Source organism: Triturus cristatus, chromosome 3_2 (assembly GCF_964204655.1).
Source record: "Triturus cristatus chromosome 3_2, aTriCri1.1, whole genome shotgun sequence".
Lineage (NCBI taxonomy): Eukaryota > Metazoa > Chordata > Amphibia > Caudata > Salamandridae > Triturus > Triturus cristatus.
In genome coordinates this window covers 869,945,439-869,969,462 of record NC_140584.1, presented here as the reverse complement: position 1 = coordinate 869,969,462, position 24,024 = coordinate 869,945,439, and the positions used below count along the sequence as shown (strand labels likewise).

The 24,024-nt window shown below is 43.5% G+C and overlaps 1 protein-coding gene across 6 annotated transcripts in view; it reads right to left on the bottom strand.

Moving 5' to 3' along the window:
• ANKRD13B (ankyrin repeat domain 13B) overlaps positions 1 to 24,024 on the bottom strand; it is a 362,818-nt gene that overhangs the window by 75,150 nt on the left and 263,644 nt on the right. For all 6 annotated transcript variants that reach the window (XM_085649222.1, XM_085649223.1, XM_085649224.1 and 3 more), the window contains 2 exons: positions 14,031 to 14,155; positions 502 to 547 (listed from right to left, as the gene is read on the bottom strand). In XM_085649222.1, the coding sequence (XP_085505348.1) occupies positions 502 to 547; positions 14,031 to 14,155 (171 nt within the window). The remainder of the gene's footprint in view (positions 1 to 501; positions 548 to 14,030; positions 14,156 to 24,024) is intronic.

Here is a 24,024-nt window from a genome sequence, read left to right as displayed (position 1 = left end):
TGTATATTCAGGGTGCAGGGCAGAGCGTTGTTGGTGTAGCAGGCTATGCAGCTGTTGTACGTGCAGAGGGGCTGGTGGTGCTCCAGGCGGGGTCGGTGGTGTAGGTTCAGGCTGAAATGCAGAATGCTGCTGTTATAGGATTAGGCGTAGGTCTAGTATCGTAATATTGAGGTGCAGGATTGGTGGATTGTCAGTAAATACATATGATGTCCTTTCAGAATTGGTTGATGAGAACTGGTGGCAAAGGGGGAGGTACAAGTGATACATGACTGGTGGATAGTAGAGCTACAAGGTTGAGTAAGTTGAGACTGAGGTACAAGGGAGTGCGGAGAGGGTAAGTTTGGGGTTAGGTGGAGAGGGCTGGAGAGGGCTGTTGGTGCAGCAGTGTGTACATGTGGCATGGTTTTAGCTGGAGGTTCAGAGGAACAAGTACAGGAGGCTACCTCTGACCTAGGTCTGTGCAAATGGTGACCCCATGCTTCGTACTTCCTGCTCACTTACCCCAGCTGGTGAACTCCCACTTCATTTCAACATAAAAGTCTTGTGCCTGTTAGGGAAACAAGAAGCGCATGAATTCCTTCGTCTATGCCCAGCGATTCACTTATACTTCGCTGACACCAACTGCAAAGTGAAAATTCATTTTTCTTATCAAGGCTCCAGGATGCAATTCCACCTCACAAACTAGTAAGAAACTTCCATTACGCTATTTAGGAATCCACAAACAAACCTACAGACGCACACGTCACCACCACGCATCAGACTCCATCTGAGGTTCCAACACCCACCATCAGGATGTACATGAGACTTTGTGTGAGGATAGGCACCGCTCTGAACCATGGGCATTAGACTATCCAACACTACAGCACCCTACCACACCCAACCCTACTAGTGGACCCCGAGACTATCAGCTGTTTCAAAACACTGCAACATCCATCCTTCCTAATGAATGCGGGTCAATGAGGCTACAGCATCCTAATGCACGCAAACCTCATTACATGAAACTAAGTGTCAAGAATATTGGAGTAAAGTGTATCACTTACCTGCCTACAACTGGGTTATGAGTTGCTTGACAAGTGGTGAAAACATAGACAACAGGGATTTGGCAGAGACAGCGTGTGCGCTATGTCAGCGGCATGGAAGGCGCTGTCTTCATTCAGAGAATGTGCAGAAGAATAGTGTTTCCTGCAAAGAGAATGCACACTTGGAGATTCTGGAACTGAGTGACTAGTTCCTCTCCTTTCTGCGCATGCCCAAGTTAGAGGGATCTAAATAAAGGAGCTTTCAAGAAGGCCCCTTTCTCACCTGTCTATCCGGACCAGCCAGAACCTCCGTATTGATGAACACCTGCATTTACAGTCCTGCCATCAATATTCTCCCTGTCCAGTTCATGTTCTGGTTTTCTTTTTCATGCTTTTCTAGCGTTCAGCAATTTTTTATTTTGCTGCTCTCTTCAGTTACATGTTCGGTCACCACTCTTCTAAAATACTTTTTTCTTACTCTCCTGAAGTATTCACCTACTGAGGCAAGTCAAGTAGGTTCACGCGTTGCCAGTACTACCTTTGGATTCAGACTGTTGAGACCCATCTACGGACATCTTTCCAAGCCAGGATCATCATCTTTTCAGCATTAGTCACTAAATAACCGCTGGAAGCTCGTGTCACCTGTCTAGAGTGGAAGCTGCTGTACCACATCTGTCCTCTTCATGACGCTGTGACTACAACATCCTGAAGCACCCAACCCTCATAATGAACATGGGACTACCAGAGGAGACAGTATCCTAATGCACCCGCGCCTCATGATGAACATTGGACTAACTTAGACTACTACACCCAACGCACGCAACCCTCATAATGAACATGAAATTATCTGTGGTTACAATACACTGACACGCCCAACTCTCATTATGAAGATGAGAGCACCTCAGCTACAATAACTTCACCATCCAATGCTCCTAATGAACATGAAATTTTCAAAGGCTACAATACACTAGCACACCCAACTCTCGCAATGAACACGAGAATACCTGAACTACAATACCATACACCACCCAACGCTTATAATGAACATGAGATTAACTTAGGGTACAACAACCAATGCCACTCAACACATATAATGAATATGAAACTGTGTTAGGCTACAACACCCTAACACATCCAACCATCAAAATGAACATGAGAACATCTGAGGCCAAAACACCATAACACATCCAACCATCAAAATGAACATGAGAACATTTGAGGATAAAACACCGTAACACATCCGACCCCCATAATGAATCCCCCCCCCATGCCCCACCACTATTACCTGCACAGACCGTGGCTGCACTCAACCCTCAAAATGAATATGAAACTGTTTAAGGCTACAACACCCTAACACATCCAACCATCAAAATGAACATGAGAACATCTGAGACTAAATCACCCAAGCACATCCAACCCTCATAATGAACATGAAATTATCTGAAGCTAAAATACACTAAAACACCGAACTAGCATAATGAACAAGAGAATACATGAACTACAACATCCTATACCACCCAATATCATAATGAATACATTGGGCTACAATACCCAATGTCACTCAACCCTAATAATGAGCATGAAACTGTCTTAGGCTACAACACCCCAACACATCTAACCCTCATAATGAACATGAGAACATCTGAGGCAACAACAGTAACGCCACCGAAAGCTAAAAATGAACATGAGATTAACTTAGGCTACAACACCCAATGCCACTCAATTTTCATAAAGAACCTGAAACTATCTGAGGTTTACAAAATCCTTCTATACCCAACCTTCCTAATGGACATGAGAACATCTAATGCTATAACACCCTAACACATCCAACCCTCATAAAGAACATGAGCATACCTGAACTGCAATGCAATGCACCACCTAATGTTTATAATGAACATGAGATTAATTCACCAACCAGACCTTCTATGTCTCCTAACAAGGATGAGACTCTCTGAGTCTGCAATACACAACCCATGTAATGTACATAACACCAGATTTGTACCTACACTGTTGCACATGCATTATGTGTTATCCACTGTCAGCATGTATTTGAGGCTCTATAAGAGGAAACAACAGTCAAACCTCACAATGTGGATAATACTCTGAGGTTACTACACCCAAAATATTTTGAGTCATTTGATGCAATCGCCAAGCAACCATGATGTGCATGGGAGATCTTCGACATTCGAGCTTTGCTCATGATGATACAAGATTACATCTGACACCTCAATACCCAACCTTTAAGATGTACGGGGGACACCAACTAAGGCTTAAGGATCTAACTTGATGTGCAAGACACTGCATCTGATGATATAGGTTCTGCCATCAAGATGTACATTAGAAACTAAATGAGGATAAAGCACCAAACTCCATGTGACAAAACCAAAGTTCTCCTCTTCGGAAGACCCCCATCCCCCCTCACTATGGGATGACTCCTGGTGGTTCTCCACACTAAGACCAGTACCCGCGCCCACAACCTCAGAATCATCCTCGACAGCAGGCTCTCCATGAGGCTGCAGTTCAACTTGGTTGCCCCCACCTGTCTCAACACCCTCAGAATGCTCCGTAAAGTCTCCAGATGGATCCCAAATGACACCAGAAGAACAGTCTCTCAAGCCCTCACCACACTTGACTACGGGAATGCCCTCTACGGCAGAACCGCCACCCTCCTCCTCAAGCACCTCCAAACAATCCAGAACGCAGCAGCAAGACTCATCCTGGACCTGCCCAGATAATCCCACATCATCCCCCAACTCCACAGTCTGCACTGGCTCCCTGTCAAGAAGAGATGCCACTTCAAGCTGCTCATACACTCCTACAAAGCCCTCCACAACACAGGACCAGAATGCCAGAAAAACGCCTGACCTTCCACCAGCCCACCAGAAACTTGAGTCTGCCTCCCTGGCCCTCACCACCGTCCCCCACATCCATCGTACCCAAGCCTGAGGACAATCCTTCTCCCACCTCGCAGTCAAAGCCAGGACCTACCTCTCTTTCCACCTCCGGACCTCTACTTCCTTCGCCGAATTCAGGAGTGGACTCAAGATCTGGCTGTTCAAGTAGCTCCATCTCATGCAGCATCTTGATACCCCTTGTGGTGATTAGCATGCTTTAGAAGAACTTATTGATCGATTGATTAATGATCTGTCAGTACAGCTCAACCCTTATAATGTATTTGAGGCTCTATAATAGGAAACAGCAGTCAAACCTCAGAATGTGGATAATACTCTGAGGCTACTACACCCAACATATTTTGTGCCTAGTGATGCCATCGCCAAGCAATCATGTTGTGCATGGGAGATCTTCGACATTCGAGTATTACTCATGATGATACAAGATTACATCTGACACTACAATACCCAACTTTCACGTTGTACTGGGGAAACCATCTAAGGCTCGAGGACCTAACTTGATGTGCAATACACTGCATCTGATGATATAGGCTCTGCCATCAAGATGAACATTAGAAGCTAAATGAGGATAAAGCGTAGGACTCCATGTGACAATAGAACACCCACTCTTCTTAATGGCCATGTGATCTCACCTGAAGCTAGCCTTACAATGTACTGGCTGTTCTTGCAGAACATGCACAGGGTCAGTGTTACTACAGGGCAATGAAAGGCAGCAGCCACAGACCACCACTTAGTGGCACAGAATTGCAACAAAAAAAAGCAAAACCTACCTTTAGTGTCAGACAAACAATTTTTGGCTTGAAATTCTCCTGTAAAAACATTTCTGTGAGGAATTGTCCCATAAATACGTTTTGTTGCATGAAAACTTCACCTGTACGTAAGGTTGGGTGAAGTACAGAAATTTCACAATTTTGAAGTGCAGAGGTTAAGTGTTTTGCACAACTCAGTTTGCGGCGTTATAATTTCACACATTCCTCGTCAGAACCCTACTGTCATTACTAATGAGAGTCTCAGACACTTGAAGAATACGAGCTCTACACTGTAATTAAACTAAGAAGTTGTTGTGAACGGCACGCTGTCGCTTGAGCAGTTGTGAATTTGTTTATTTGGATAGCAGGGATCATTAACAACGATTGCATGGGGATCAATCATTTTGCATTATGCCACTGATAACAGGTGTTCTCTCTATGCCTTTAGGGCAACAGGTCTTTTTGCTCCACTTTAGTTAGACAAAGTGATTCAGAGCCATGTTTAGAGTTGGATATCCCATCTGCTGTATTACAAGTGCTGTAGGAAACAATACATTTGCAATATGGTGGACGGGATATCTATCATGAGTAACCTCTTCGCCGAACTCTAAATCTGGCCCTCAGTGAGCTGAGCTAACCATGAATATCTGCAATGATCTGAAGGTCACAGATTCAAATGTTAGCAAGGCAAACTCCGACTTCCATCATTCTGAGGTTGGTAAATTGAGTACCATTACATTGGGTAATAACAATATCTGTTACTTATAGCGTTTAGAAACAGCAGATGTGCAGCATGCAGTGCTACATAAAAGAGAGTAGGCCACACTAATGCAAGATCTACTGACTTTGCCATCTTTGTCAAATTTTTCTAGCCATGTTGTTCAACTTTTTGTGCAAAAGGAATACTATATTATAATATAACATATAATAATGTAATATGTATATTATATGTAATATAATAATATTATAATATGAACACTGTTTTATGGTATAGTCTGTCATTGTATAGTGTGGAATAGTATGGTATTGTGTGGAATACCCTGTCAGTGCATAGTAAGGTATGGTATGGTATGATGTGGTAAGGTATGGCCTGTCATTTTGTGGTATGGTATAGTATGGTGTGGCGCAGTATGGCCTTTCATTATATAGAATGGAATGGGATGGGATGGGATGGAATGGGGTGGGATGGAATGGCCTGTATGGTAGGGTGTGATATGGTACGGTACGGTATGGCATGATACAGTATGGTGTGTCATTGTATAGTATGGTATGGACTCTCATTTTATGGTATGGTATGGCGTGTCATTGTATAGTATGGTATGGCCTATTATTGTATGGTATAGTATGGTATGGTGTGGAATGGTATGGAATGTTATGGCCTGTCATTGTATATAATGGTATGGTAATCTTTGTTAGAATGTACACATTAAGCTACAAGAGAAAGCGAAATAGGAGCACCAAACAAATAAATGTTTTTCAAACATTTTTCACTTTTATGCTAGAACTTTCTATCCAACCTGTAATTGTGCAAACATAAACAAATATAAAGCACACACTGTTTTTTGCATAAATCCTTTTAATCATGCCCAAGACATCCTATAAATCATAAAACATGTACCAAAAAAGCACTTTGCTACAAATTAAATGAGTGATTACTTAATAGCAATAGCGTGAAGCCAATAATGTATTTTGAAATCATGTTAAAAGCTATGCTTTTAACAGAAAAAACACAACCTGTGTCCTGCTGGTGTTGTTATGCTGAACATAAGAATAGATGGGGAGGGGATAAAAACTAAAAGGGAATGAACATAGGAAATGAACAGCAAAAGCGTTTGCATGGAGGAAAATCCAGAGCGAGACAACCCATACAGTCTTACGAAATGTTGCTAATAGAAGAAAAATTTCAGTTAAGACAAAAGAAGCAGCTAAAGGGTACCCAAAAAAGGAAGCAGTACTTAGGCAATGCTCCAGGGAAAGGGGAGACACATAAACCGAAAGTGAAGCCAAAGTAATGCTTGCATGCGCTGCCCAAAAAAGAGTCAGCAAATTAGATTGACAATGAAGCCAATGAATGGTGAGCAATGGGCGAGCTCTAAGTCCCCTGTATGTATACAAAAAGTCAAGCAAGTGACAGCACATGGTGAGACCTAACAAGTTATTATGATCCTGAAGTCCTCTTGAACAAACTTGAGAAGGAAGGAATATTGTTAAAAAAGAATTAGGGGCGACTCACCGCTCAGCGGCAGTTTGTGACCCAGGTAAGGTGGTAAGAACAGCCAGCAGGCTAAGATACATCAATCACCCCTACAGCTGTCACTGAGCGTGATGAGTGAACCAACTGCAAGGCTTGAAGAAAGGCTGTCTGAAACAGGGGTCCGTGAAGGACACTTTGTTCTATTTGGCTGAGTGCAACTGAGCTTCAAACTGCTCTCCAAGAAGAAATGACAAGCCATATAAAGGGAGTTTTCCTTTCTCTCTTCTTTTCTCTTTTCTAGATATGAGTGAGAAAGAAGCCGGCAGAATAAGATGTAGGAATAGAGAGAAATGGACTGTGGGAGTTAAATACAGAATGTAATCCAATGAGTAGATCAAAGTTACAGACAAATAAAAGCTCCTCTGACCATTAGCATCATTGTTGAAATACAACATCATACCACAGAGCATCAGTGTTTTCCATAACAAAGTAAAAATGCACAAATGCAGGCACAGAGAAGCACACACAACCATAAACTCCCACCAAAACTGTATGACACAAAGAGTGAGTAGTGGCTCAAACACAAATACTCATTTTGTTTGTCTAGTAGCTGGTTGGTAGCAAGGCCCCAATACTGCAGGTGATGGATAGACAGAATTAACACAATAACAACTATGAACCTATGCATAGGAAATCCAGTTCAAAAGAAAAAAAGAAACTAACTAGACTGACAACCCAAAAATAAGGAAACCCTGAACGAAGATACTTTAACCACTTTAAAAAGTCAATGGTGTTCAATGATGTTTTTTAACAACTCAGATTGTGGCGTTTGGTGATTTTGCATATGACAAAGATTGAGCCAATAGTAGACCACTGACGAAAGTGGAAAAAAGTATTTGGTCATTTCGAGTTTTGATGGTAGTCATGTCATGTACAGTTTACGATGTATAGAGGCGCCCAACATTGCCACAGAGGGGCATCTGCTGCCGCATCAGGATATGCCTCGGGTCAAACTGTGTGGCTGAAATCCCATCATGTCCATGCAGCAAGGTGGAGTTGTCGGTCTCCATATGTGGGTACTAATAATGTACCCCTAACGAGTGGTCTCTGACAAGTGCCTCTAGCATGCAGGGAGGTTTCTTCCAGCACGTCTATGACGCTCTATGCCATTCTGTCCTTGTTCAACATGATATAAGTCAGTTTAGAATGGGCGCTGTTAAAAATGGTACTGAACAACCAGCTTGTATCTGACGACTGGTCTGACACCTTGTTCTGTTGGCATCCGCACCATCCACGTTGTTCCCGTTGGTGGAACGGGTTGAAGCTCCACCATGGGGAAGGCTGCCTTACTGTAGTCTCTTGATAGGTCAGAGTACTGAAAAAAAGAGCAGACAGCACTCTGCTGTAACTGCTATGCAACAATGCCCAGACTTCTAGTAGAATCCGCAGGTTTTATTGAGTAAGAAACCACAGATTTTCCACAAAAAGAAATCTTACAACAGAGCCTGTTCGGGTATCGCACCGAAAATCTGGAACTCTTTGGCGAAGGAAATCCATCTGATTCCGTCTACCGCCCCCTTCAAAATAGAAGTGAAACCATTTTTGATGAACAAATGGTTGGCCTAAGATCATACCCTGTATCGATTGATCTTACCCATGTATATTCTCATTTGTTGATCATGACAACTTGTCCACTATCCCATGGGAGTCCTGTCCCTCAATTTGTTATTCTTCTCTGATTGTATTTATATTGTATTTGCGATTATTCCTGTCTCTTTACCTGTGTCTTACTCCTCACCCCTGCAAAGCGATCTGATACCCTGTTGGGTCATGTTTGCACTATATAAAACTTTATAAATAAATTGCAGGACGGAACTCTTCTATTCTGTCCTGCTCCCTGCCTGATGCAGGATATTCACATTCTAGAATGGAAGACACTGACTTCAGTGTTCCAAACTCCCTCATCAGAATCAACTCACAACACGTCCCCCTTCTACCAACAACAAGGAACATAAGGAAGATAAATGTGAAGAAAATTAAAAACGAATTAAAAAGACTTGACAGGAATAATAACAAAATTATTCAAGACACAATGGTAATGTTTAGGGTGGGCTACTACCCCACAAGTCCTATTGCCCGGGTCCTAACACAGAAAATTCAAGTGCGGACAAAGTCTTTCATCCATCGGATTTCTTTTTTGTTTCTCTCAGGACGAGCATTACATAGATCGTCCTTTGTCCTACGGAGGTAGGCCTGTCCCATGAGTCACTCAGAGTGTCCTCAGACAGACCCAAACTACTATTGGCCTTCACCAACCAAGACATGTTTCTTACATCCCTGTTTCCACAACCACCACACTTCTCTTAACTCCTGTTATTTTATATTAAGGACCCATATATCCTGTAGTTTCTCTCTTCATATATCTCTGTGAGAGGAATCAAACTGTTTCTTGCACCTCTCTTAATGCTAATTTATTGTCTCATTTATTTCAGTTGATCATTAGCGTATGTCTTTACTTTTCAAGGAAAGCCGACCTTAAGCTAGTTTCGTTCCTGCCTTTCTCCCCTTCAAACTCTCAAACAGTGAATTCATTTCGATCAAATGAGGTGTGGTACGAGATATGCCCACAAGTTTCTCTCTCTGTTTCTGCCCAAAAAAATCTGCACCGCAATGCAGTTTGCACACGTCTTCAACATCAGATTCATGGCTGCTGCCAGACCATTTGCTTGCTTAAGGTAAAGTGCAGGGCACTGATGGGAAATCGACAATCCATAAAGGAACTTCTGCATCTCCTGTGAGATGAACTGCATACCATTATCTGTCGCTATGACTTTGGGAGCGGCCTCCATGGAGAACCTTTCCTTCAAAAATCCAATTACAGTTCTGGATGTCACAGAACCCAAGCAGTTTGTTGCCACCCTTAGTGTGGTGTAGTCCACTAAGATTATTACAAACTTACGGTTGTAGAATTTCAAAAGGTCCAACGATATTCGATCCTAACTTTTGCCATGGTTCCACCGGAACTTGCACAGGTGATGGAGGTACTTGTATTACAACCTTACTCTTATCCGCCTGGGTAGATGATAAATATACTTTCAACCATCCTGTACACGCCAGGCCACCAGTTCTGTTCTTGTAAACTTTCCTCTCACATCTTCTGATTCTCCAATCACCCCTGCACAATTCATCTTCCACTACACATATCTCTGCTTTAACAGCACCAAACTGTCTTTCAGTATCAGAGAGATGCATTATATCAGGCCAACCATTAATTACATATTTCTTGATCTTGATCTTCTTGCACAACAAATCCTTCCTCTAAGCCCCCTTCCACTTTACGCATCAGGGTTTTCTTGCAGCACCTTTAACTCTTCTTCAGGACTATTACTTACAACCTGTAACCTGCAGAGGTAATCAGCAGCCTTGTTCTTGGAGCCCATCAAATACTAAAAATCTGACTATCTGACTACCTTTAGAAGAAAACACATGCACCAACGACTTGTGATCACTTCTTACAACAAAAGGCATTCCCCATAAATAAAACCTTATGTGGTGTACTGCCCATTACTTTATCCTCACTGTAGTGTTGTGTGATTATGTGCAATAGGACCCTTGTGATCCTTGGCAGACTCCTTACACTATTACGTAATCAGTTGGGGTGTGTCTGGGTGTGGCCAATAAAGTTTATGACACAATATGTTCAATTAACGGTTGCATGCTAAAGAATAAAGACATGGGTTACAGAGCTTTGTGTGTGGCGTGGTCATTTACGTGCGCCAGAGCTGGGTGAACTCTACACTCACCATTTTCTATTTGAGCCAGCACGGCTCCGAGAGCTCGCAGGCTAGCATCAGTTGTCAAAATTGTCCTCTTACGCACATCAAATTATCCTAATGTGGGCATCTTACGCAACTGCATTTTTACTAGTTCGAGCCACTTGGAACGTTCTAAGCACCACTTCGAATATGCCCTGCTCACTGCCTGATGCAAGATCCTCGCATTCTCGAATGGAAGACCTGCTGACATCAGTGTTCCAACCTATCTGATCAGACTCAACTCACCACAAACTCCTGTGTTTTGTGGCACAACAACCATTACTGCCCGTGTCTAAAGCAACCATTTAGTGCACACTTGGGAACGGGACTGGAATCAGTCATCGGCTTTAGTCTGCCCCATGGAGGCCTCAGGTCACAGGCGTCCCTGCAGACCTTCATTAGATTGTCAGTTGTCTCCCAAAGAGGAGTTCTTACAAACACACTCTCAAACACACAGGTCACATACGATATCAGCGTAGTCGTGCTGATCAAAACTTCATAACTCCAAGAGCATTTGACAGTACACCACTGGTAAGGATACATCAGATCTAACCTTCAAGATCTGCCACCAATTCCGACTCCTGCAGTGAGGTTCCTCCTCGTGAGAATCTAAAACCATGGGGATTGAAGCCCTCTACATCCAATCATGGATGCACTCATGAGGGCATGTGGACATGGTAGTTAAGGTGGCAAACATTGATCTTTTCTGATGATGCAATGAGGCAGCACCATCTTCTTTTTATCAGTCTTTGGTGGAGCATAAGCAAGTTGCTTTCATAGAGGGCAGTAAATACGGGCAACAAGATCCAGAGTTCTGCACATGTAATACAAGATGGCGTTTTTATATACATGACAGGCACTGATGTGCATTCCACCAATGGAATTGTACTCCTTTGGTTTCTGAAACAAGCAATAGGCATTGAAAACTCAATTAAAACATTTTTTTTCAAACTGTTTGCTAAAGCACCCTTTACCAGCTGCACTTAGTTGTAAGGGTTCTGTAGCGACTATTGTTCACGCATGAGGCACTAAGCCATGGAACCAGTCTACTAGGATGCGCCAAAATAAATCTGATCGGTGCTCAGATGCATGACACTCCACCAAGGACACCCTTGATCTGCAGATGTTTCTGTTGTAAGAACATGCAAGAAAAACCACTGACTGGCCCCCAGGGGAATTGTGACGTTCCCCTGGATCATTATCAATAAAGGCCAGTAGGACTGAGACTTGGGGCCTGATTACGATGGCGGTGGGACCGCCACCATCACGCCGTCGGTGCAAAGACATTTAGCAGCAGTATGCTCAAATAATTCTTGGAAAATAGTTTAATGCCTCCTCCTACAAGGAAACTGCATTGCAAAGAACCTGGTTTCCAAGTTCACCTTACAAATAGGGTGGGGAAACTTGTTTGTAAAAGAGTAAAAACAAATGAAGGAAACTGTCTCTGTTGAAGTGTGGGGAAAACGCAGTAAACGGATGGATGTACACGCAGGCTTTGCAAAGCCCGTTTTCTGTTACCTTCTGCTTATGTTCAGCTGTTATACCACCCAATGTGTATAGGAGTCATCCCCGCGCCTAGAAGCAGCTGATGACAGTTTACCACTACAATAGTGTCTTAGAACTTGGCGGACGGGTTACTCCGTCACAAACTTGAGAAGTGCATTTTATGCTATAGTGTTTTTGGTGCTGTTAGTAGGGGTGCCGAGGTATGGACTGTAGCTGAAGAATGAACAATAAAGAGGGCATTCAAAGGTTATTCTGGCAGAACTGTTTTCTGTTTTAAATGAAACACTGTCCAATACCCCATATGCATGTGTGAGGTGATGCTATGGAACAGTACCGACTTGAAAATATATTCTAGCACCAATGTATGGCACTTGTAATACCACTGATGGGATATCCATCATGTTTATTAAAGACTACCAATCTGCCAAACTCTAAATCAGGCCTTTAAAAAAAATAGTCAACTACTGGCAGCTATGGTCACAAATAAGCATTGACAACACCAAAACACATACAATATATTAGCACAGTCTGGTGGTCCTAGTGCTCATCCAATCAGTTGGCTGGTGTTTGCAAAAGCCATAAAATGCATGCACCTGTCACTTGTAGAATTTAGAAGCAAAAATGCACTTAAAAAGAAAAGGCTTCTTTCCAAGGCTCCTCTGCAAACACACAATACAAATAATTGTATCATGAGCTCTGAATGAGGGCACACGGTATGTTTTCTACTAGGCCTGAAGCAGACCAAGCATGAACATTCATGAACCAGGGTAAGACTGGCGTATAGGGCAATCAGGCGGTGTCCGATGGGCTGCTCTGACAGATCAGTGTGTGGGGTGGTTTTTTAGACATTTTCGGCCAGTTTTTCACTCAGGTGGGCTCGTTTTTATTGTTGATTTCCCTGTAATTTCCACTTTTATAACTATAAGTTTCACTCCTGTCGGCCGCTTTTATTTTGGTGGCAAAGCCTATTTTTTGTCCCAGTTCATCCCTGGCATGAATTCAAATATCCAAAACCACACACCTTTCATAAACCAATTTTTTTTTTTTTAATCGTTAGGCAAAAGCACAACAAACATTTATTTGTGTGGCATAAGCTGCCACGAGCTGCATGTACAACACACACATAACTCATTAGAAGAACTTTGGAGTAGTCGAATCACAGAGATAAACACACAGAGAAACACAAACCTCGATCTGAGATCCAAAAACAGGACCAGCAACTGAAATGTATAATTCTTGGATCTCAACAGCTAATGATCCTCACACATATACTTCAACATATCAGAAAGAGAATGGCCAGAAGGTGCACATAAATACATAGGGGGAACAGCCATTACAACGCGGTTATTACCACGCTGTGCAGTTACATCGCATGCGTTACAACGCATGCGATGTTACAACGCTATGCCATTAGAACGCAAGTCTGTACATCGACTTGCGCTAGATGGCGTGCTAACATTACAAATAGTGTAGTTTACTATCCCAACACCTTCCCTACTGTTAAGTGGACTGGAGTTGGAATAGTAAATTACACTTTTTTAATGTCAGCACGCCATCTAGCGCAAGTCGATGTAAAGACTTGCGTTCTAATGGCATAGCGTTGTAACATCGCATGCGTTGTAACGCATGCGATGTAACTGCACGCGTGGTAAAAACCCGCGTTGTAATATCATACATCCATACATAGATTTCACCCCACCAAAGACTACATCCGAACTTCAGGCACGGAGGAGGGACCAGGCAGGGAAGTGAATGGACTGGAGGAGAGAAGACAAGATGGAAGGACAAGAGACAATGTGTCCTTGACTGGCGAAAGGGAGCAGGTGCGCACTCACCTTGCGGAGCTTTTCAAGGAGGATCGGGATACCAGCCAGCCTCTTGAGCACCCTCTGAAAGTCGCGGTGCCGCAACACCAAACGGACCAGCTCCAGGTCCCGTGTGCTGACTGCCTCTTGGAGCACTGCCAGGAAAACAAGCAAGCGACTGAAGAGACAAGGCCACTTGGAAACCAAACCACATTTATACATCGACCACAGAGCACACAAAGCCTGGAGGTATTAGTGACCTCATCAGTAACCTAGACCCTTTAAAGACCTTTAAACTATCCCAATTTGTACTTAGTCGTTTCAATAATATTTCAGTGCTTATTACGTCTCTATGTTCACTATCTTAGGTAAGGCATGTTTCTAATTTTTCAAATCATGTATCTAGTTTGTCATTTTTTGCACCAGCTCCATTGTGCTTATCGCTGGAAGCAAGAGCGTTCAAACCTATAAGGAAATCCTGTTTAACCTAATTAAGATTACTTTTGGATATGAAAACCTGATGTTTTACCATTTCATTGGTGTCTACAGCATGTATTTCCACGTAGCACTAAATGTGAACCCTCCATTGTCCTGATGAAGACCCTAAACTGAATAGCTACAGAGGTCAAAACTTTGGCAATTCATCAGCTTGGGACTGCTTTCCAATATCCAATACTCTTGACACCACATGGACAATTTTATTTAATGTTACTATGTCTGTGAAAGGTTTTTTCTGGACAGACAAAGCAGCGGCTAAGCTTTAGTTGGTACAGCAGGTGCAGTGGCACCTGGGCTCAGAGGCCTTAGCGGGCCCACTTAGCCTCAATTATTGGTGTATTTTACAATACAACCAGCAGCCAGGGGGCTCATTTCCTTCTTTGCACCAGGGCCCATTTCCTTCCTTGCACCAGTGTCCATGACACACTGGCAGTGTTACTGAGGAAAAGCTCTATCGTTTGTAAATTAGTTGTTCCCTCTATCATTGTTCCACTTACTCACAACTCACATGACCTGCATCGACACACCTTAACACGGAGCACTGATTACTTTGCATTTCTTGATTATGCATCAATTGTACATATCTATTTTGACTGTGAGTTTCTCAATGCAATTGATTTATTTGTGGATAGTGGATATGACTGTGGTATCCTGAATTATTCTGATTAGTTCTATAAACTCAGAAGAAGCATTGTTGTAGTTACTGCCTTTTTTACTGTAGCCTCATTAGTGATTCTGTTGTTATCCCAGTGAGTGCTGGAGTGTGAGTGCATGTTATATTAACAAAGGTGGTGGTTATTCTTATGAGTTCATGGAGATGGAGGGCCGACAGCAATGTTCTGACCTTCCCTGTTCAGACAACTTTGGGGGGAGCCTGTAAAGGACGTTTAGAGTCGCTGTATGTGTTTCACTATCTTCAGATGCAGTAGAACATGCTATATATGGTAAAGATATGGGAGTTGTGATGCGCTATGACAATTGAACTGGGATTCTCTGTGGGGCTAAATCTGTACTAGCATCACTGATTAGCCAACTGCTGTGAGATGCAATGATGCATGTAAATTATACTAAAATGCCCTCTTCCACTCCCTCCTTAAGAGTTTGTGACCCGGACTTTGCCTAGATTCAATACCGTCTAGCCATTTTGAATGGTAATGTTGTTGGCGCTATTGCTGTGTGATAGCGAAGTGCCTCGGGAGGACATATTCCCGAGGAATATACGCTTGTGGCCCTGGTTTATACTCAAGCCCAGCTCCATTAATATCCATAGACAGGATTGTTTTCCTGCCTACGAAAAGTGAAAATATTCAGAGGACATCACTGAGATCTTATCCCAGAAACGGTTGCTTGATTATGACATCTCAGGACAACATATGGGGAAATGAGCATGTGGCTTTGAAGTATATGACATCATAAGAATAAATGACATGAACGCGTGACCCTTGAGTGGTGTGACCTGCCTCAATTTTACTAAAGTTTCTCCTCCCCATCAAACATACGATTGCAGTGCCAGCCATGCATTTAAAAACACAGCACACTTTTGAGGGTTACCAGTAATTCTCTTCACACTCGGAGTGGGCTTTGATCACTAAACAGGTTTAATTCACAGCTTTTTCAAAAGCAACACAGTGTCAATGGCTCACGTAAATATATAGTTATAATAGCTTGTTCTTCATAATTAGGGCTCCCGGTTTTATGGTATTTATTTTTTTAACATTTCCGTATGTATTTTTCCATATTTATTTTTTGGCCATCTTATTGGTATTTATCCATATTTATTTTATGTTTTGCGAATATATGGAGCCTTAAGAGGGTATATTTCCACATTTATTTAACTGATGAACAAGCACTCATACTATGCTGCATGTCGCGTTTTAGCAAATTAAGCAGGCAAATGTAGTAAAACACTACACCTACAGGAAATATCAGCATTATAGTACAAATATATGTTGACATACACCTGCATTTAGGGAAATCTCAACCTGTTTTTACCTTGCCATGCTGTGTATCTGCTCAACTGTTGTCCTGGAAATTATGAAAAACAGCATGGAGATTCGCCAAAAAGAAGCACAATTTTCCATATTTTTCTGCTTTTAAACATAAATAGACAGGAAATACATTTTTTTCTGTCTGTATTTATCAGTAAATATCCGTGAAAACGGAAAACTGGGAGCCTTATTCATAATGCACCTCAAGCTGCACCATGTGTAAGAGCTGTAACAGGTCTTACTGAGGTTATGTGGTGTCCAGCGTAATGTGACGCCATCTTTGAATGGTACAACCATAACGTTGCATAAAAAGTACCATTTTAGTATGGCGTGCTAAAGCTTTTGGTTAAAAAATAGTGCCGAAGTCAATACTTTGAATTTCAACCTACGATTCTACAAGCATTAGTGTTAGAACTGGGAATCTCTAGTTGGCACAGGTATGCACTTGCGACAAGCAGGGACTCTCAATTCTAAGTCAGAGTAAGGGGATCACCCTTTTAAATAACCCCTGCTCACCCTTTAGGTAGTGTGGCGCAAGCAGTCAAGACTATTCTCAGGGCGTCATAGGTTAAGCATTTGTGAACACATACAGTAATACAATGACACACCACAAATGGACACCAGTCAAGGTTGTATCAAAAATAGGTTTCTTTATATAAGGCTTAGCACAAGACCAGAATAACGATTAAAATGACCACAGTATTATTTTACGGTTCAATGTTCTTGTAAAAAGGCTTAAAATACAAAAATAGGCTTCTTTTAGTCAATTCTGCTTCTTTTCAGGCTTTGTACGGTTCGTACCTGGATGTGCGACTCGTCGGCATTAAAAACAAGGAAAGTACGAGTCAAACAATCGGTGCAGACTCCAGGGTCCGTAACATGCACGCTGCGGTGCGACCAGAACAAAGTACCTTAAGTTCGTGGGGTCCGCGACGGACAGTGCGGGACAAGTTGATTGGGTCCGGGTCGTAGTTCGGCAGCGTATTCAGATGCTGGTCGGGTCGCGGCGTCGGGACGCGGCGTTGGTACGGGACCTTCAGGGATACGTGCGGATGGCCCGCATCAGCTTGCAGAGTCCGTGGCGTTCGGCGTTCGAGCCGTACCTTCGGTGCGGATAGGCGGCGACACTTCTCGGCGCCGTACAGCGTACGGGGAGGATCAGCGTACTGCGGCTTCTCGGCTCTGAGTACGGCACGGTGCAGTACGTTAGCAGCGTATGGACCGTACCTGCGGGTCGATGGAGCTTGGGTCCGGCGTACAGGGTTCGGCAGCCAGTGTTGTACGTCTCGAATCGGCGGGGAAGGTTCGGTGCAATGCGGCTGGGAGGGATACGGCGCGTACTAACGCTTTTGGATCAGCGTAGACGCACGGTGCCGGGCGGCAAAGACATGGCTTCGCGGCGGATGGGGTACGAGGCGTACTGGGGCTAAATCCAGCGGGGAAACAAGCACAAATCGTCCAGGCAACTCAATTTTGGAAGGCAGATGAGTCCAATGGTCCTGGGACTCAGTTCAGGGGGCAAGCTCTTCTTCCAAGCCCTTGGAGATAGTTGAAAAACAAAAAACAAAGTGCAAAGTCTCTTTCAGTCTTTTCCTCTCCTTTCTCAGCAAGGCACCAACTGCAGGCCAATCCCCCAGGTCAGGGAAAGTTACTCCTCCTTCAGCTTCTTTCAGGTCCTTCTGGTCAGGCAGAGTTCCTTCGTGGTTCAATCAGGATCTGATTTCTTAGGAGCAGGGCTCCTACATTTACACCAAGTTTCTTTTGTCTTTACAGGCCATGGGGGCCTTTGCATAATCCCAGTCCAGTTCTTTTCAGTGAGGAACACTTTGTTATTGGGACTCTGGCTTCTTCTTTCAGCAGGCAGGGCAGAGACATCAGACGCTCCCCAGGGGGTGGAGCCAGCATTGTGGAGGCAGAGCACTGCCCTATTCAGAGTCAAGGTGCACTCCTCCCACCCATCCTGGTGTAATCTTTCTATTCACCACCTTGCAGCCCCAGCCTGTCTCCTGGAACTTCCCAGCCCTGTCACTCAAGCTACACACAAAGAAGATAGCCCTCCCCTCCAGAGGCGGACTGAAATGGTTAGGCACGCAAAGGCTAACTTTCTAAAAGTAGCATTTGCAAACCCAGGATATTAAAATAACCTTTGCTAAAAGATGTATTTTATTATTCTGAGTTCAGGCATACTAAACATGAATTTCTACCATGCTTCCTGAGCCTGCTAGGATTATAGAGTGTTATAATCTAGCAGCCCATTCTGGCCTATGGAGAGCAGGTAGCCTTACAATAGTGAAAAACGAAAATGGCTGTAATTCACTATTAGGACATGCCACACACCTCAGGGCATGTCCTACCTTATCCTTACAATGCACTCTGCCCTAGGGCCTACCATAGGGGTGACTAATATGAAGGTAAGGGAAGGTTTTGGGGACTGGCAAGTGGGGACACTTGCCCAGTCAGCATGACAGTACCAGACTGCATGCAGGTTCTGCAATGGCAGACCTTAGACACATTTTACCAGGCTGCTTCTGTGGGTGGCACAACCAGTGCTGCAAGCCCACTAGCAGCATTTGGATATACAAGCCCTTGGCACCCCTGGTGCACTCTACTAGGGACTGATAGTAAACCAAATAAGCCAAACATGGAAGTAAATTCACATAATACATTTTACCATAGGAAGCACTTGCCCTGTGGCACTGGATGGCAGTGTCACAGAGCCCTGAGCAGCTAACACCAGCACAAAAATACATTGAGGCACAGACAAAAATGGAAGGGTGACCCACGCCAATGGTGCCAGGTCTAACAATTAGTAAAACTGCTTTCTGTATCTCTCCCACGTTAGTTCCGCTTGTTCCCTCTTTTTGGTCCCCTTTTTCGGGGGTGGGGAGGGAAATGGGGTGTATTCCCGAAAAGCCCTTTCACCCATTTGTAAAGCTAATTTATTGCCCCTTCCCTTGTCTTTTTTTACTTCCATGGGGGCCCTTTCCCTATCCCCATTCAGCATCTTAACCCTTTCCCTACCCAGCCTCCATATACCTATGTATCCTTACTTCGTTTTTCACTTCAATTTTAAACTATGTCCTCTAGATGAGATTCTCTGTGTGGTCCCAGTTTGTTTTTCTTTTTAAAACGGTCGGATTTTTAACTTTTAAGGAACTTAATATTTCCTTGTCTTAAACTGCTCTTGGTTTTATTTTCTATTATTTTCCCAAAAACTGTATTTCTATTCTCTTGTTTTTTCTCTTAATGGGTTTTCATTACTCTCAGCAATGTGCTTTACTTGATTTTTTTAAATTAAATTTACAGCTACGGAATAGAGCGTCATTAATTGGTCTAGTGATCTCTAACAGCAAACCGGAGCATCGGCCACTGTCAGGTTCCATCCACCCCTTGTAGGACCCTCTCAGCTCCGACTGACCGCTGTTTCTCGAAATGATGTCTGGCCCTGGGTCAAGTCCCACAATAACAGCCTGAAACTGGGATCTGAAAGGCATGATCTGAAGAAATCCACATGTGCCAACTGGATTCCATCAACATCTGGCCAGGTGCTGCCTAACTTGTGTTGTTAATAATAAGGCCACTGGCTACTGGGGGGGGGGGTGTCTGGTGGAGGCAAACAGGCCTAAACCTTCCTTATCCTTACTTGATAGACAGGGTGGGGGCGAGGCACAAACCAATATGCTGACAATAATATTTCTTTTAACAGCCTCAACGCCTTCTTCTTTCGTTGCTGATCTACATTGCACTCAGTACTTGTTTCACGATATTGGCTACTCGATTGCTTTAATAAAAAATTTAATGCGCGTGAAATACAAAATAACATATATATAATTTTCTATCGGTAAAGGCAGATTGTGAGTGATGTTGCCTCATTTATTTTGTTTTCTCAGTTGTCACATTTCTAAACAGGCAGTATTCATGTGGTAATGGTCGTGTTTTGGTTCCACAATAGATCATAAGTAACAACATTGTGATATATTTCAGACTTTCTGTGGAACCATCCTGTTGAGGGTTGTGTTGCGTGCACACTAACATCAAGTCGTTTGTTCTGATTGTATTGTATTGTAATTGCATTTAGACGCGCTTACTACCTCTGACGAGGCGTCAAAGCGCTTTTTCGGCAAGCAACACGCTACTCCGGAACCAATAAAGCATTAGCGATGCTTGATTACTTCCTCCAAAAAGCATCTGTGGCCTTGCAATCGGCATAAAAGGGTTACACAAATATCACAGCATGATAACGTTTGTATAGCAAAAACTGTGAATAAGCCTTAGTTCTACAAGCGTATATTTAATAATGCTGAACACAAAGACTGTCAAGTGAAGCACATCAGAGTTGTTGGTACACTAACCGAAAAAAGTCTGTTGTCAATAGTGGTGTCCAAAGTTGGTTCAGGACAGACTTTGAGCATACATACTTTATTTTACATATGAGTGTAAAAATGGAGATATTTACATAGTCAATTCCTCTTTTGAAAATCTGGCTACTCTGTCTGGAACCCACATTGGACACCATTAGTCAGCAGATGTGTCTGTTGTACGAACATGCAAGAAAAGCCACTGATTAGCCTCCAGGGGAATTGGGAGGTTTCACCAGATCTTTATCAAGTAAAGGACAGTAGGACTGAGACTTGGGACCTGATTACGATGGCAGTGGTATCGTCACCATCAGGCTGTCCGTGATGGTCCCACCGACATTGGTCCCTGCAGGTCCGCACACCGCATTAGGATGTAGCAGGCGGAGGAATCTGGCTGAGAGACTGTCTGCCGCGCACCCTACGATCTCAAGGAAACAACGGACCTACAATAGGGGCGGTGCCTGCATAGGCACAGCCGTAGGGATTGCAATATCCCTTTCCACCAGCCCTTTAATGGCGGTCTGCCCGCCATGAAAAGGCAGGCGGAATGTGACTTTGGTGGCCCCTAGCAGGCCCCCCATCTCCCTGGCCCTCAGCTATGGGCTCTGGGGGGCACCTAACGTGCCTCCCAAGACATCACTGCACCATGTGGCAGGCTCCGTATGGTGCCTGTCACATGGTGCAGGGATGTTTACAAACATGCCCCATAGCAGTGAGGCTTGTGCTGCAGCCCTTTTTCTGGCCGTTGCACAGGCCTCAATGCTAAGAGGCATGTTTCCAACCGCTTCCACAGCGGTTGGATCGTAATTTACCAGGCGGGACCGCCAACTCCCTGTTGACTGGTCCCGTTCCCAACCGGATGGCGGTTGGATGCTCGTCCTACCACCATCATAATCAGCCCCTTAGTCTCCTGTGAAACTATTTGCTCTGTGACTTGCTCTTCCCAGCCCTACCGGTCTTTCAAAGACAGCTCTTGATTTCGCTACAGGACAGTCTGCATTTCAGCATGAAATGGGTAGAGTTGCATAGGATGGAACCTCAATAGTGACATCGTTTATTTATTATCATTATCAAATCTTTATTTCGGCAGTAAGCCATAAAAGAGCAATAAAACATAGTTTAAAACATTAAAATCAAACAGGCATACACCAAAATAGAGATAAAACCTGCTTAGATCAAACATGCATCATAAAGTATTGGATAAAAATCGATGCAGCCAAAACATTTTAGAAACTCAGTAAAAAGAGTCACAAAGGGGAACAAATGCAGTCTTGGTCAATTAATTCTCGTGGTGCTGGAGCATAGGGGAAAACAAATTTTCTAACGGCACCCCATGTTTTAATAAAGTACAGATACAGTTATGAGTTACAAAGTCTCAAAGTGCGACTGCATGAGGGGAGCAGAGACACTGGGAGCACCCTGTGCTGTTGTGATATCAGGACCCGCGTTAAGATTGGACATCGTGCACCTAGTTCTCTCCATCATCAGAAGGCAACGGGAGACAGCAAAAACAATGCTTTGACTCGTGTCATATCTTAAAATACGAAGAGCCTCAACATGTTTCCGAACCCCTAAATTTCAGCATACTGGGCATATCCATTTTTCCCTCCCCTTCACATAGGTGGGACAAAGAACAGTGAATGCTCCACAGTTTCCTTGCTGGCACCACAGTAGGGGCATGCCCACCTATCCCGTTCATGTGGCCGACCCCAACCTGAGGTGAAGGAGAGCACGGGAAGGGTTCAATTTTTAGAAAATAGCAAAGGTAAGTAAAAGACATGATCCGAACAGAGAGTTGTACATCTGCCTTAAATGTCCTGTGGCCGGAGGTACTGAGCTCTCATTCAAGACAGAAAGTCGAACAGCAGCTGCCCTGATATAAGCATCAGTGCCTGGAGCCAGAAAGAGATTAGTCTCCAGACCAAACATGCACTGTGGAAGGGCCCTCTTTACCAAGCCTCCATTCAAGTGTGTGCAGTGATATTCTACCTTAATACATAGATTTAACCTCTTTACAATGACAATGTTACAATGTTACTAATCAATGTCCATTCAGGAGCACTGTATGTAGTATTAAGGTCCATATATATATATATATATATATATATATATACATATATATATATACATATATACATACATATATATATATATGTATATATATATATATATATATATATATATATATATATATATATATATATATATATATATATATATATATATATATATATTCATCCAAAAGTTGCCCAACGACAGAGGCGCACACGAAGGCAAGCAGACTCCAAACCTTGCATCAGAGTCTTTATTAAACAGGCTGCAAACACATCAGGAATTTCATCGCCGACCCTACGCGTTTCGGAGCGCCTCTGCTCCTTGGTCACGGGTTGTGGCTGTTAGTATGCAGATACGTAGGGAGCAGTCCTTTAAATGGCAAATGTCCCGCCCTGCATGGGCTCAAGTCGCTGTGCCTTCAGAGAGGCAGCACCACTGAGAAATGATCGTACTGTTGATTCCTGATACACGGGAGTCGCTTTGGCAGGACTGCAAGTTGTTATACTCTAGCTGCAGACACACGGGAGGCTCTATTAAGAGCTTGAACATATTGTTGGGAATGCGGAACCCACCGGGGTAATATTTTAACGAAGGGACTACCAGCCCCAGAAGGCACAGCGACTTGAGCCCATGCAGGGCGGGACATTTGCCATTTAAAGGACTGCTCCCTACGTATCTGCATACTAACAGCCACAACCCGTGACCAAGGAGCAGAGGCGCTCCGAAACGCGTAGGTTCGGCGATGAAATTCCTGATGTGTTCGCAGCCTGTTTAATAAAGACTCTGATGCAAGGTTTGGAGTCTGCTTGCCTTCGTGTGCGCCTCTGTCGTCGCCATCAAATGCCACTCACTGCCGAACAGCTCACGGGCGGGTGCCGTTGTCGTGAAAGTGGCTTTCACACAAAATTATTCTTCACCAATTTCCTGAAAGGAATTTTACAACGCACTCCCTGGATTTTACATGTTTCAATGGGTTTAATTTCAGGCAGACCGGTTTCAGCATTACGCCTTTTTCAATGCCTCTGGGTGTTTTTCAGTCACATTGTCCCCGTTTAAATATCCATGTGTGCTTCCCCATTGGTTGTGAGAAGCGAGGTCAGTGATGACGGACAACAGTGATAGCAG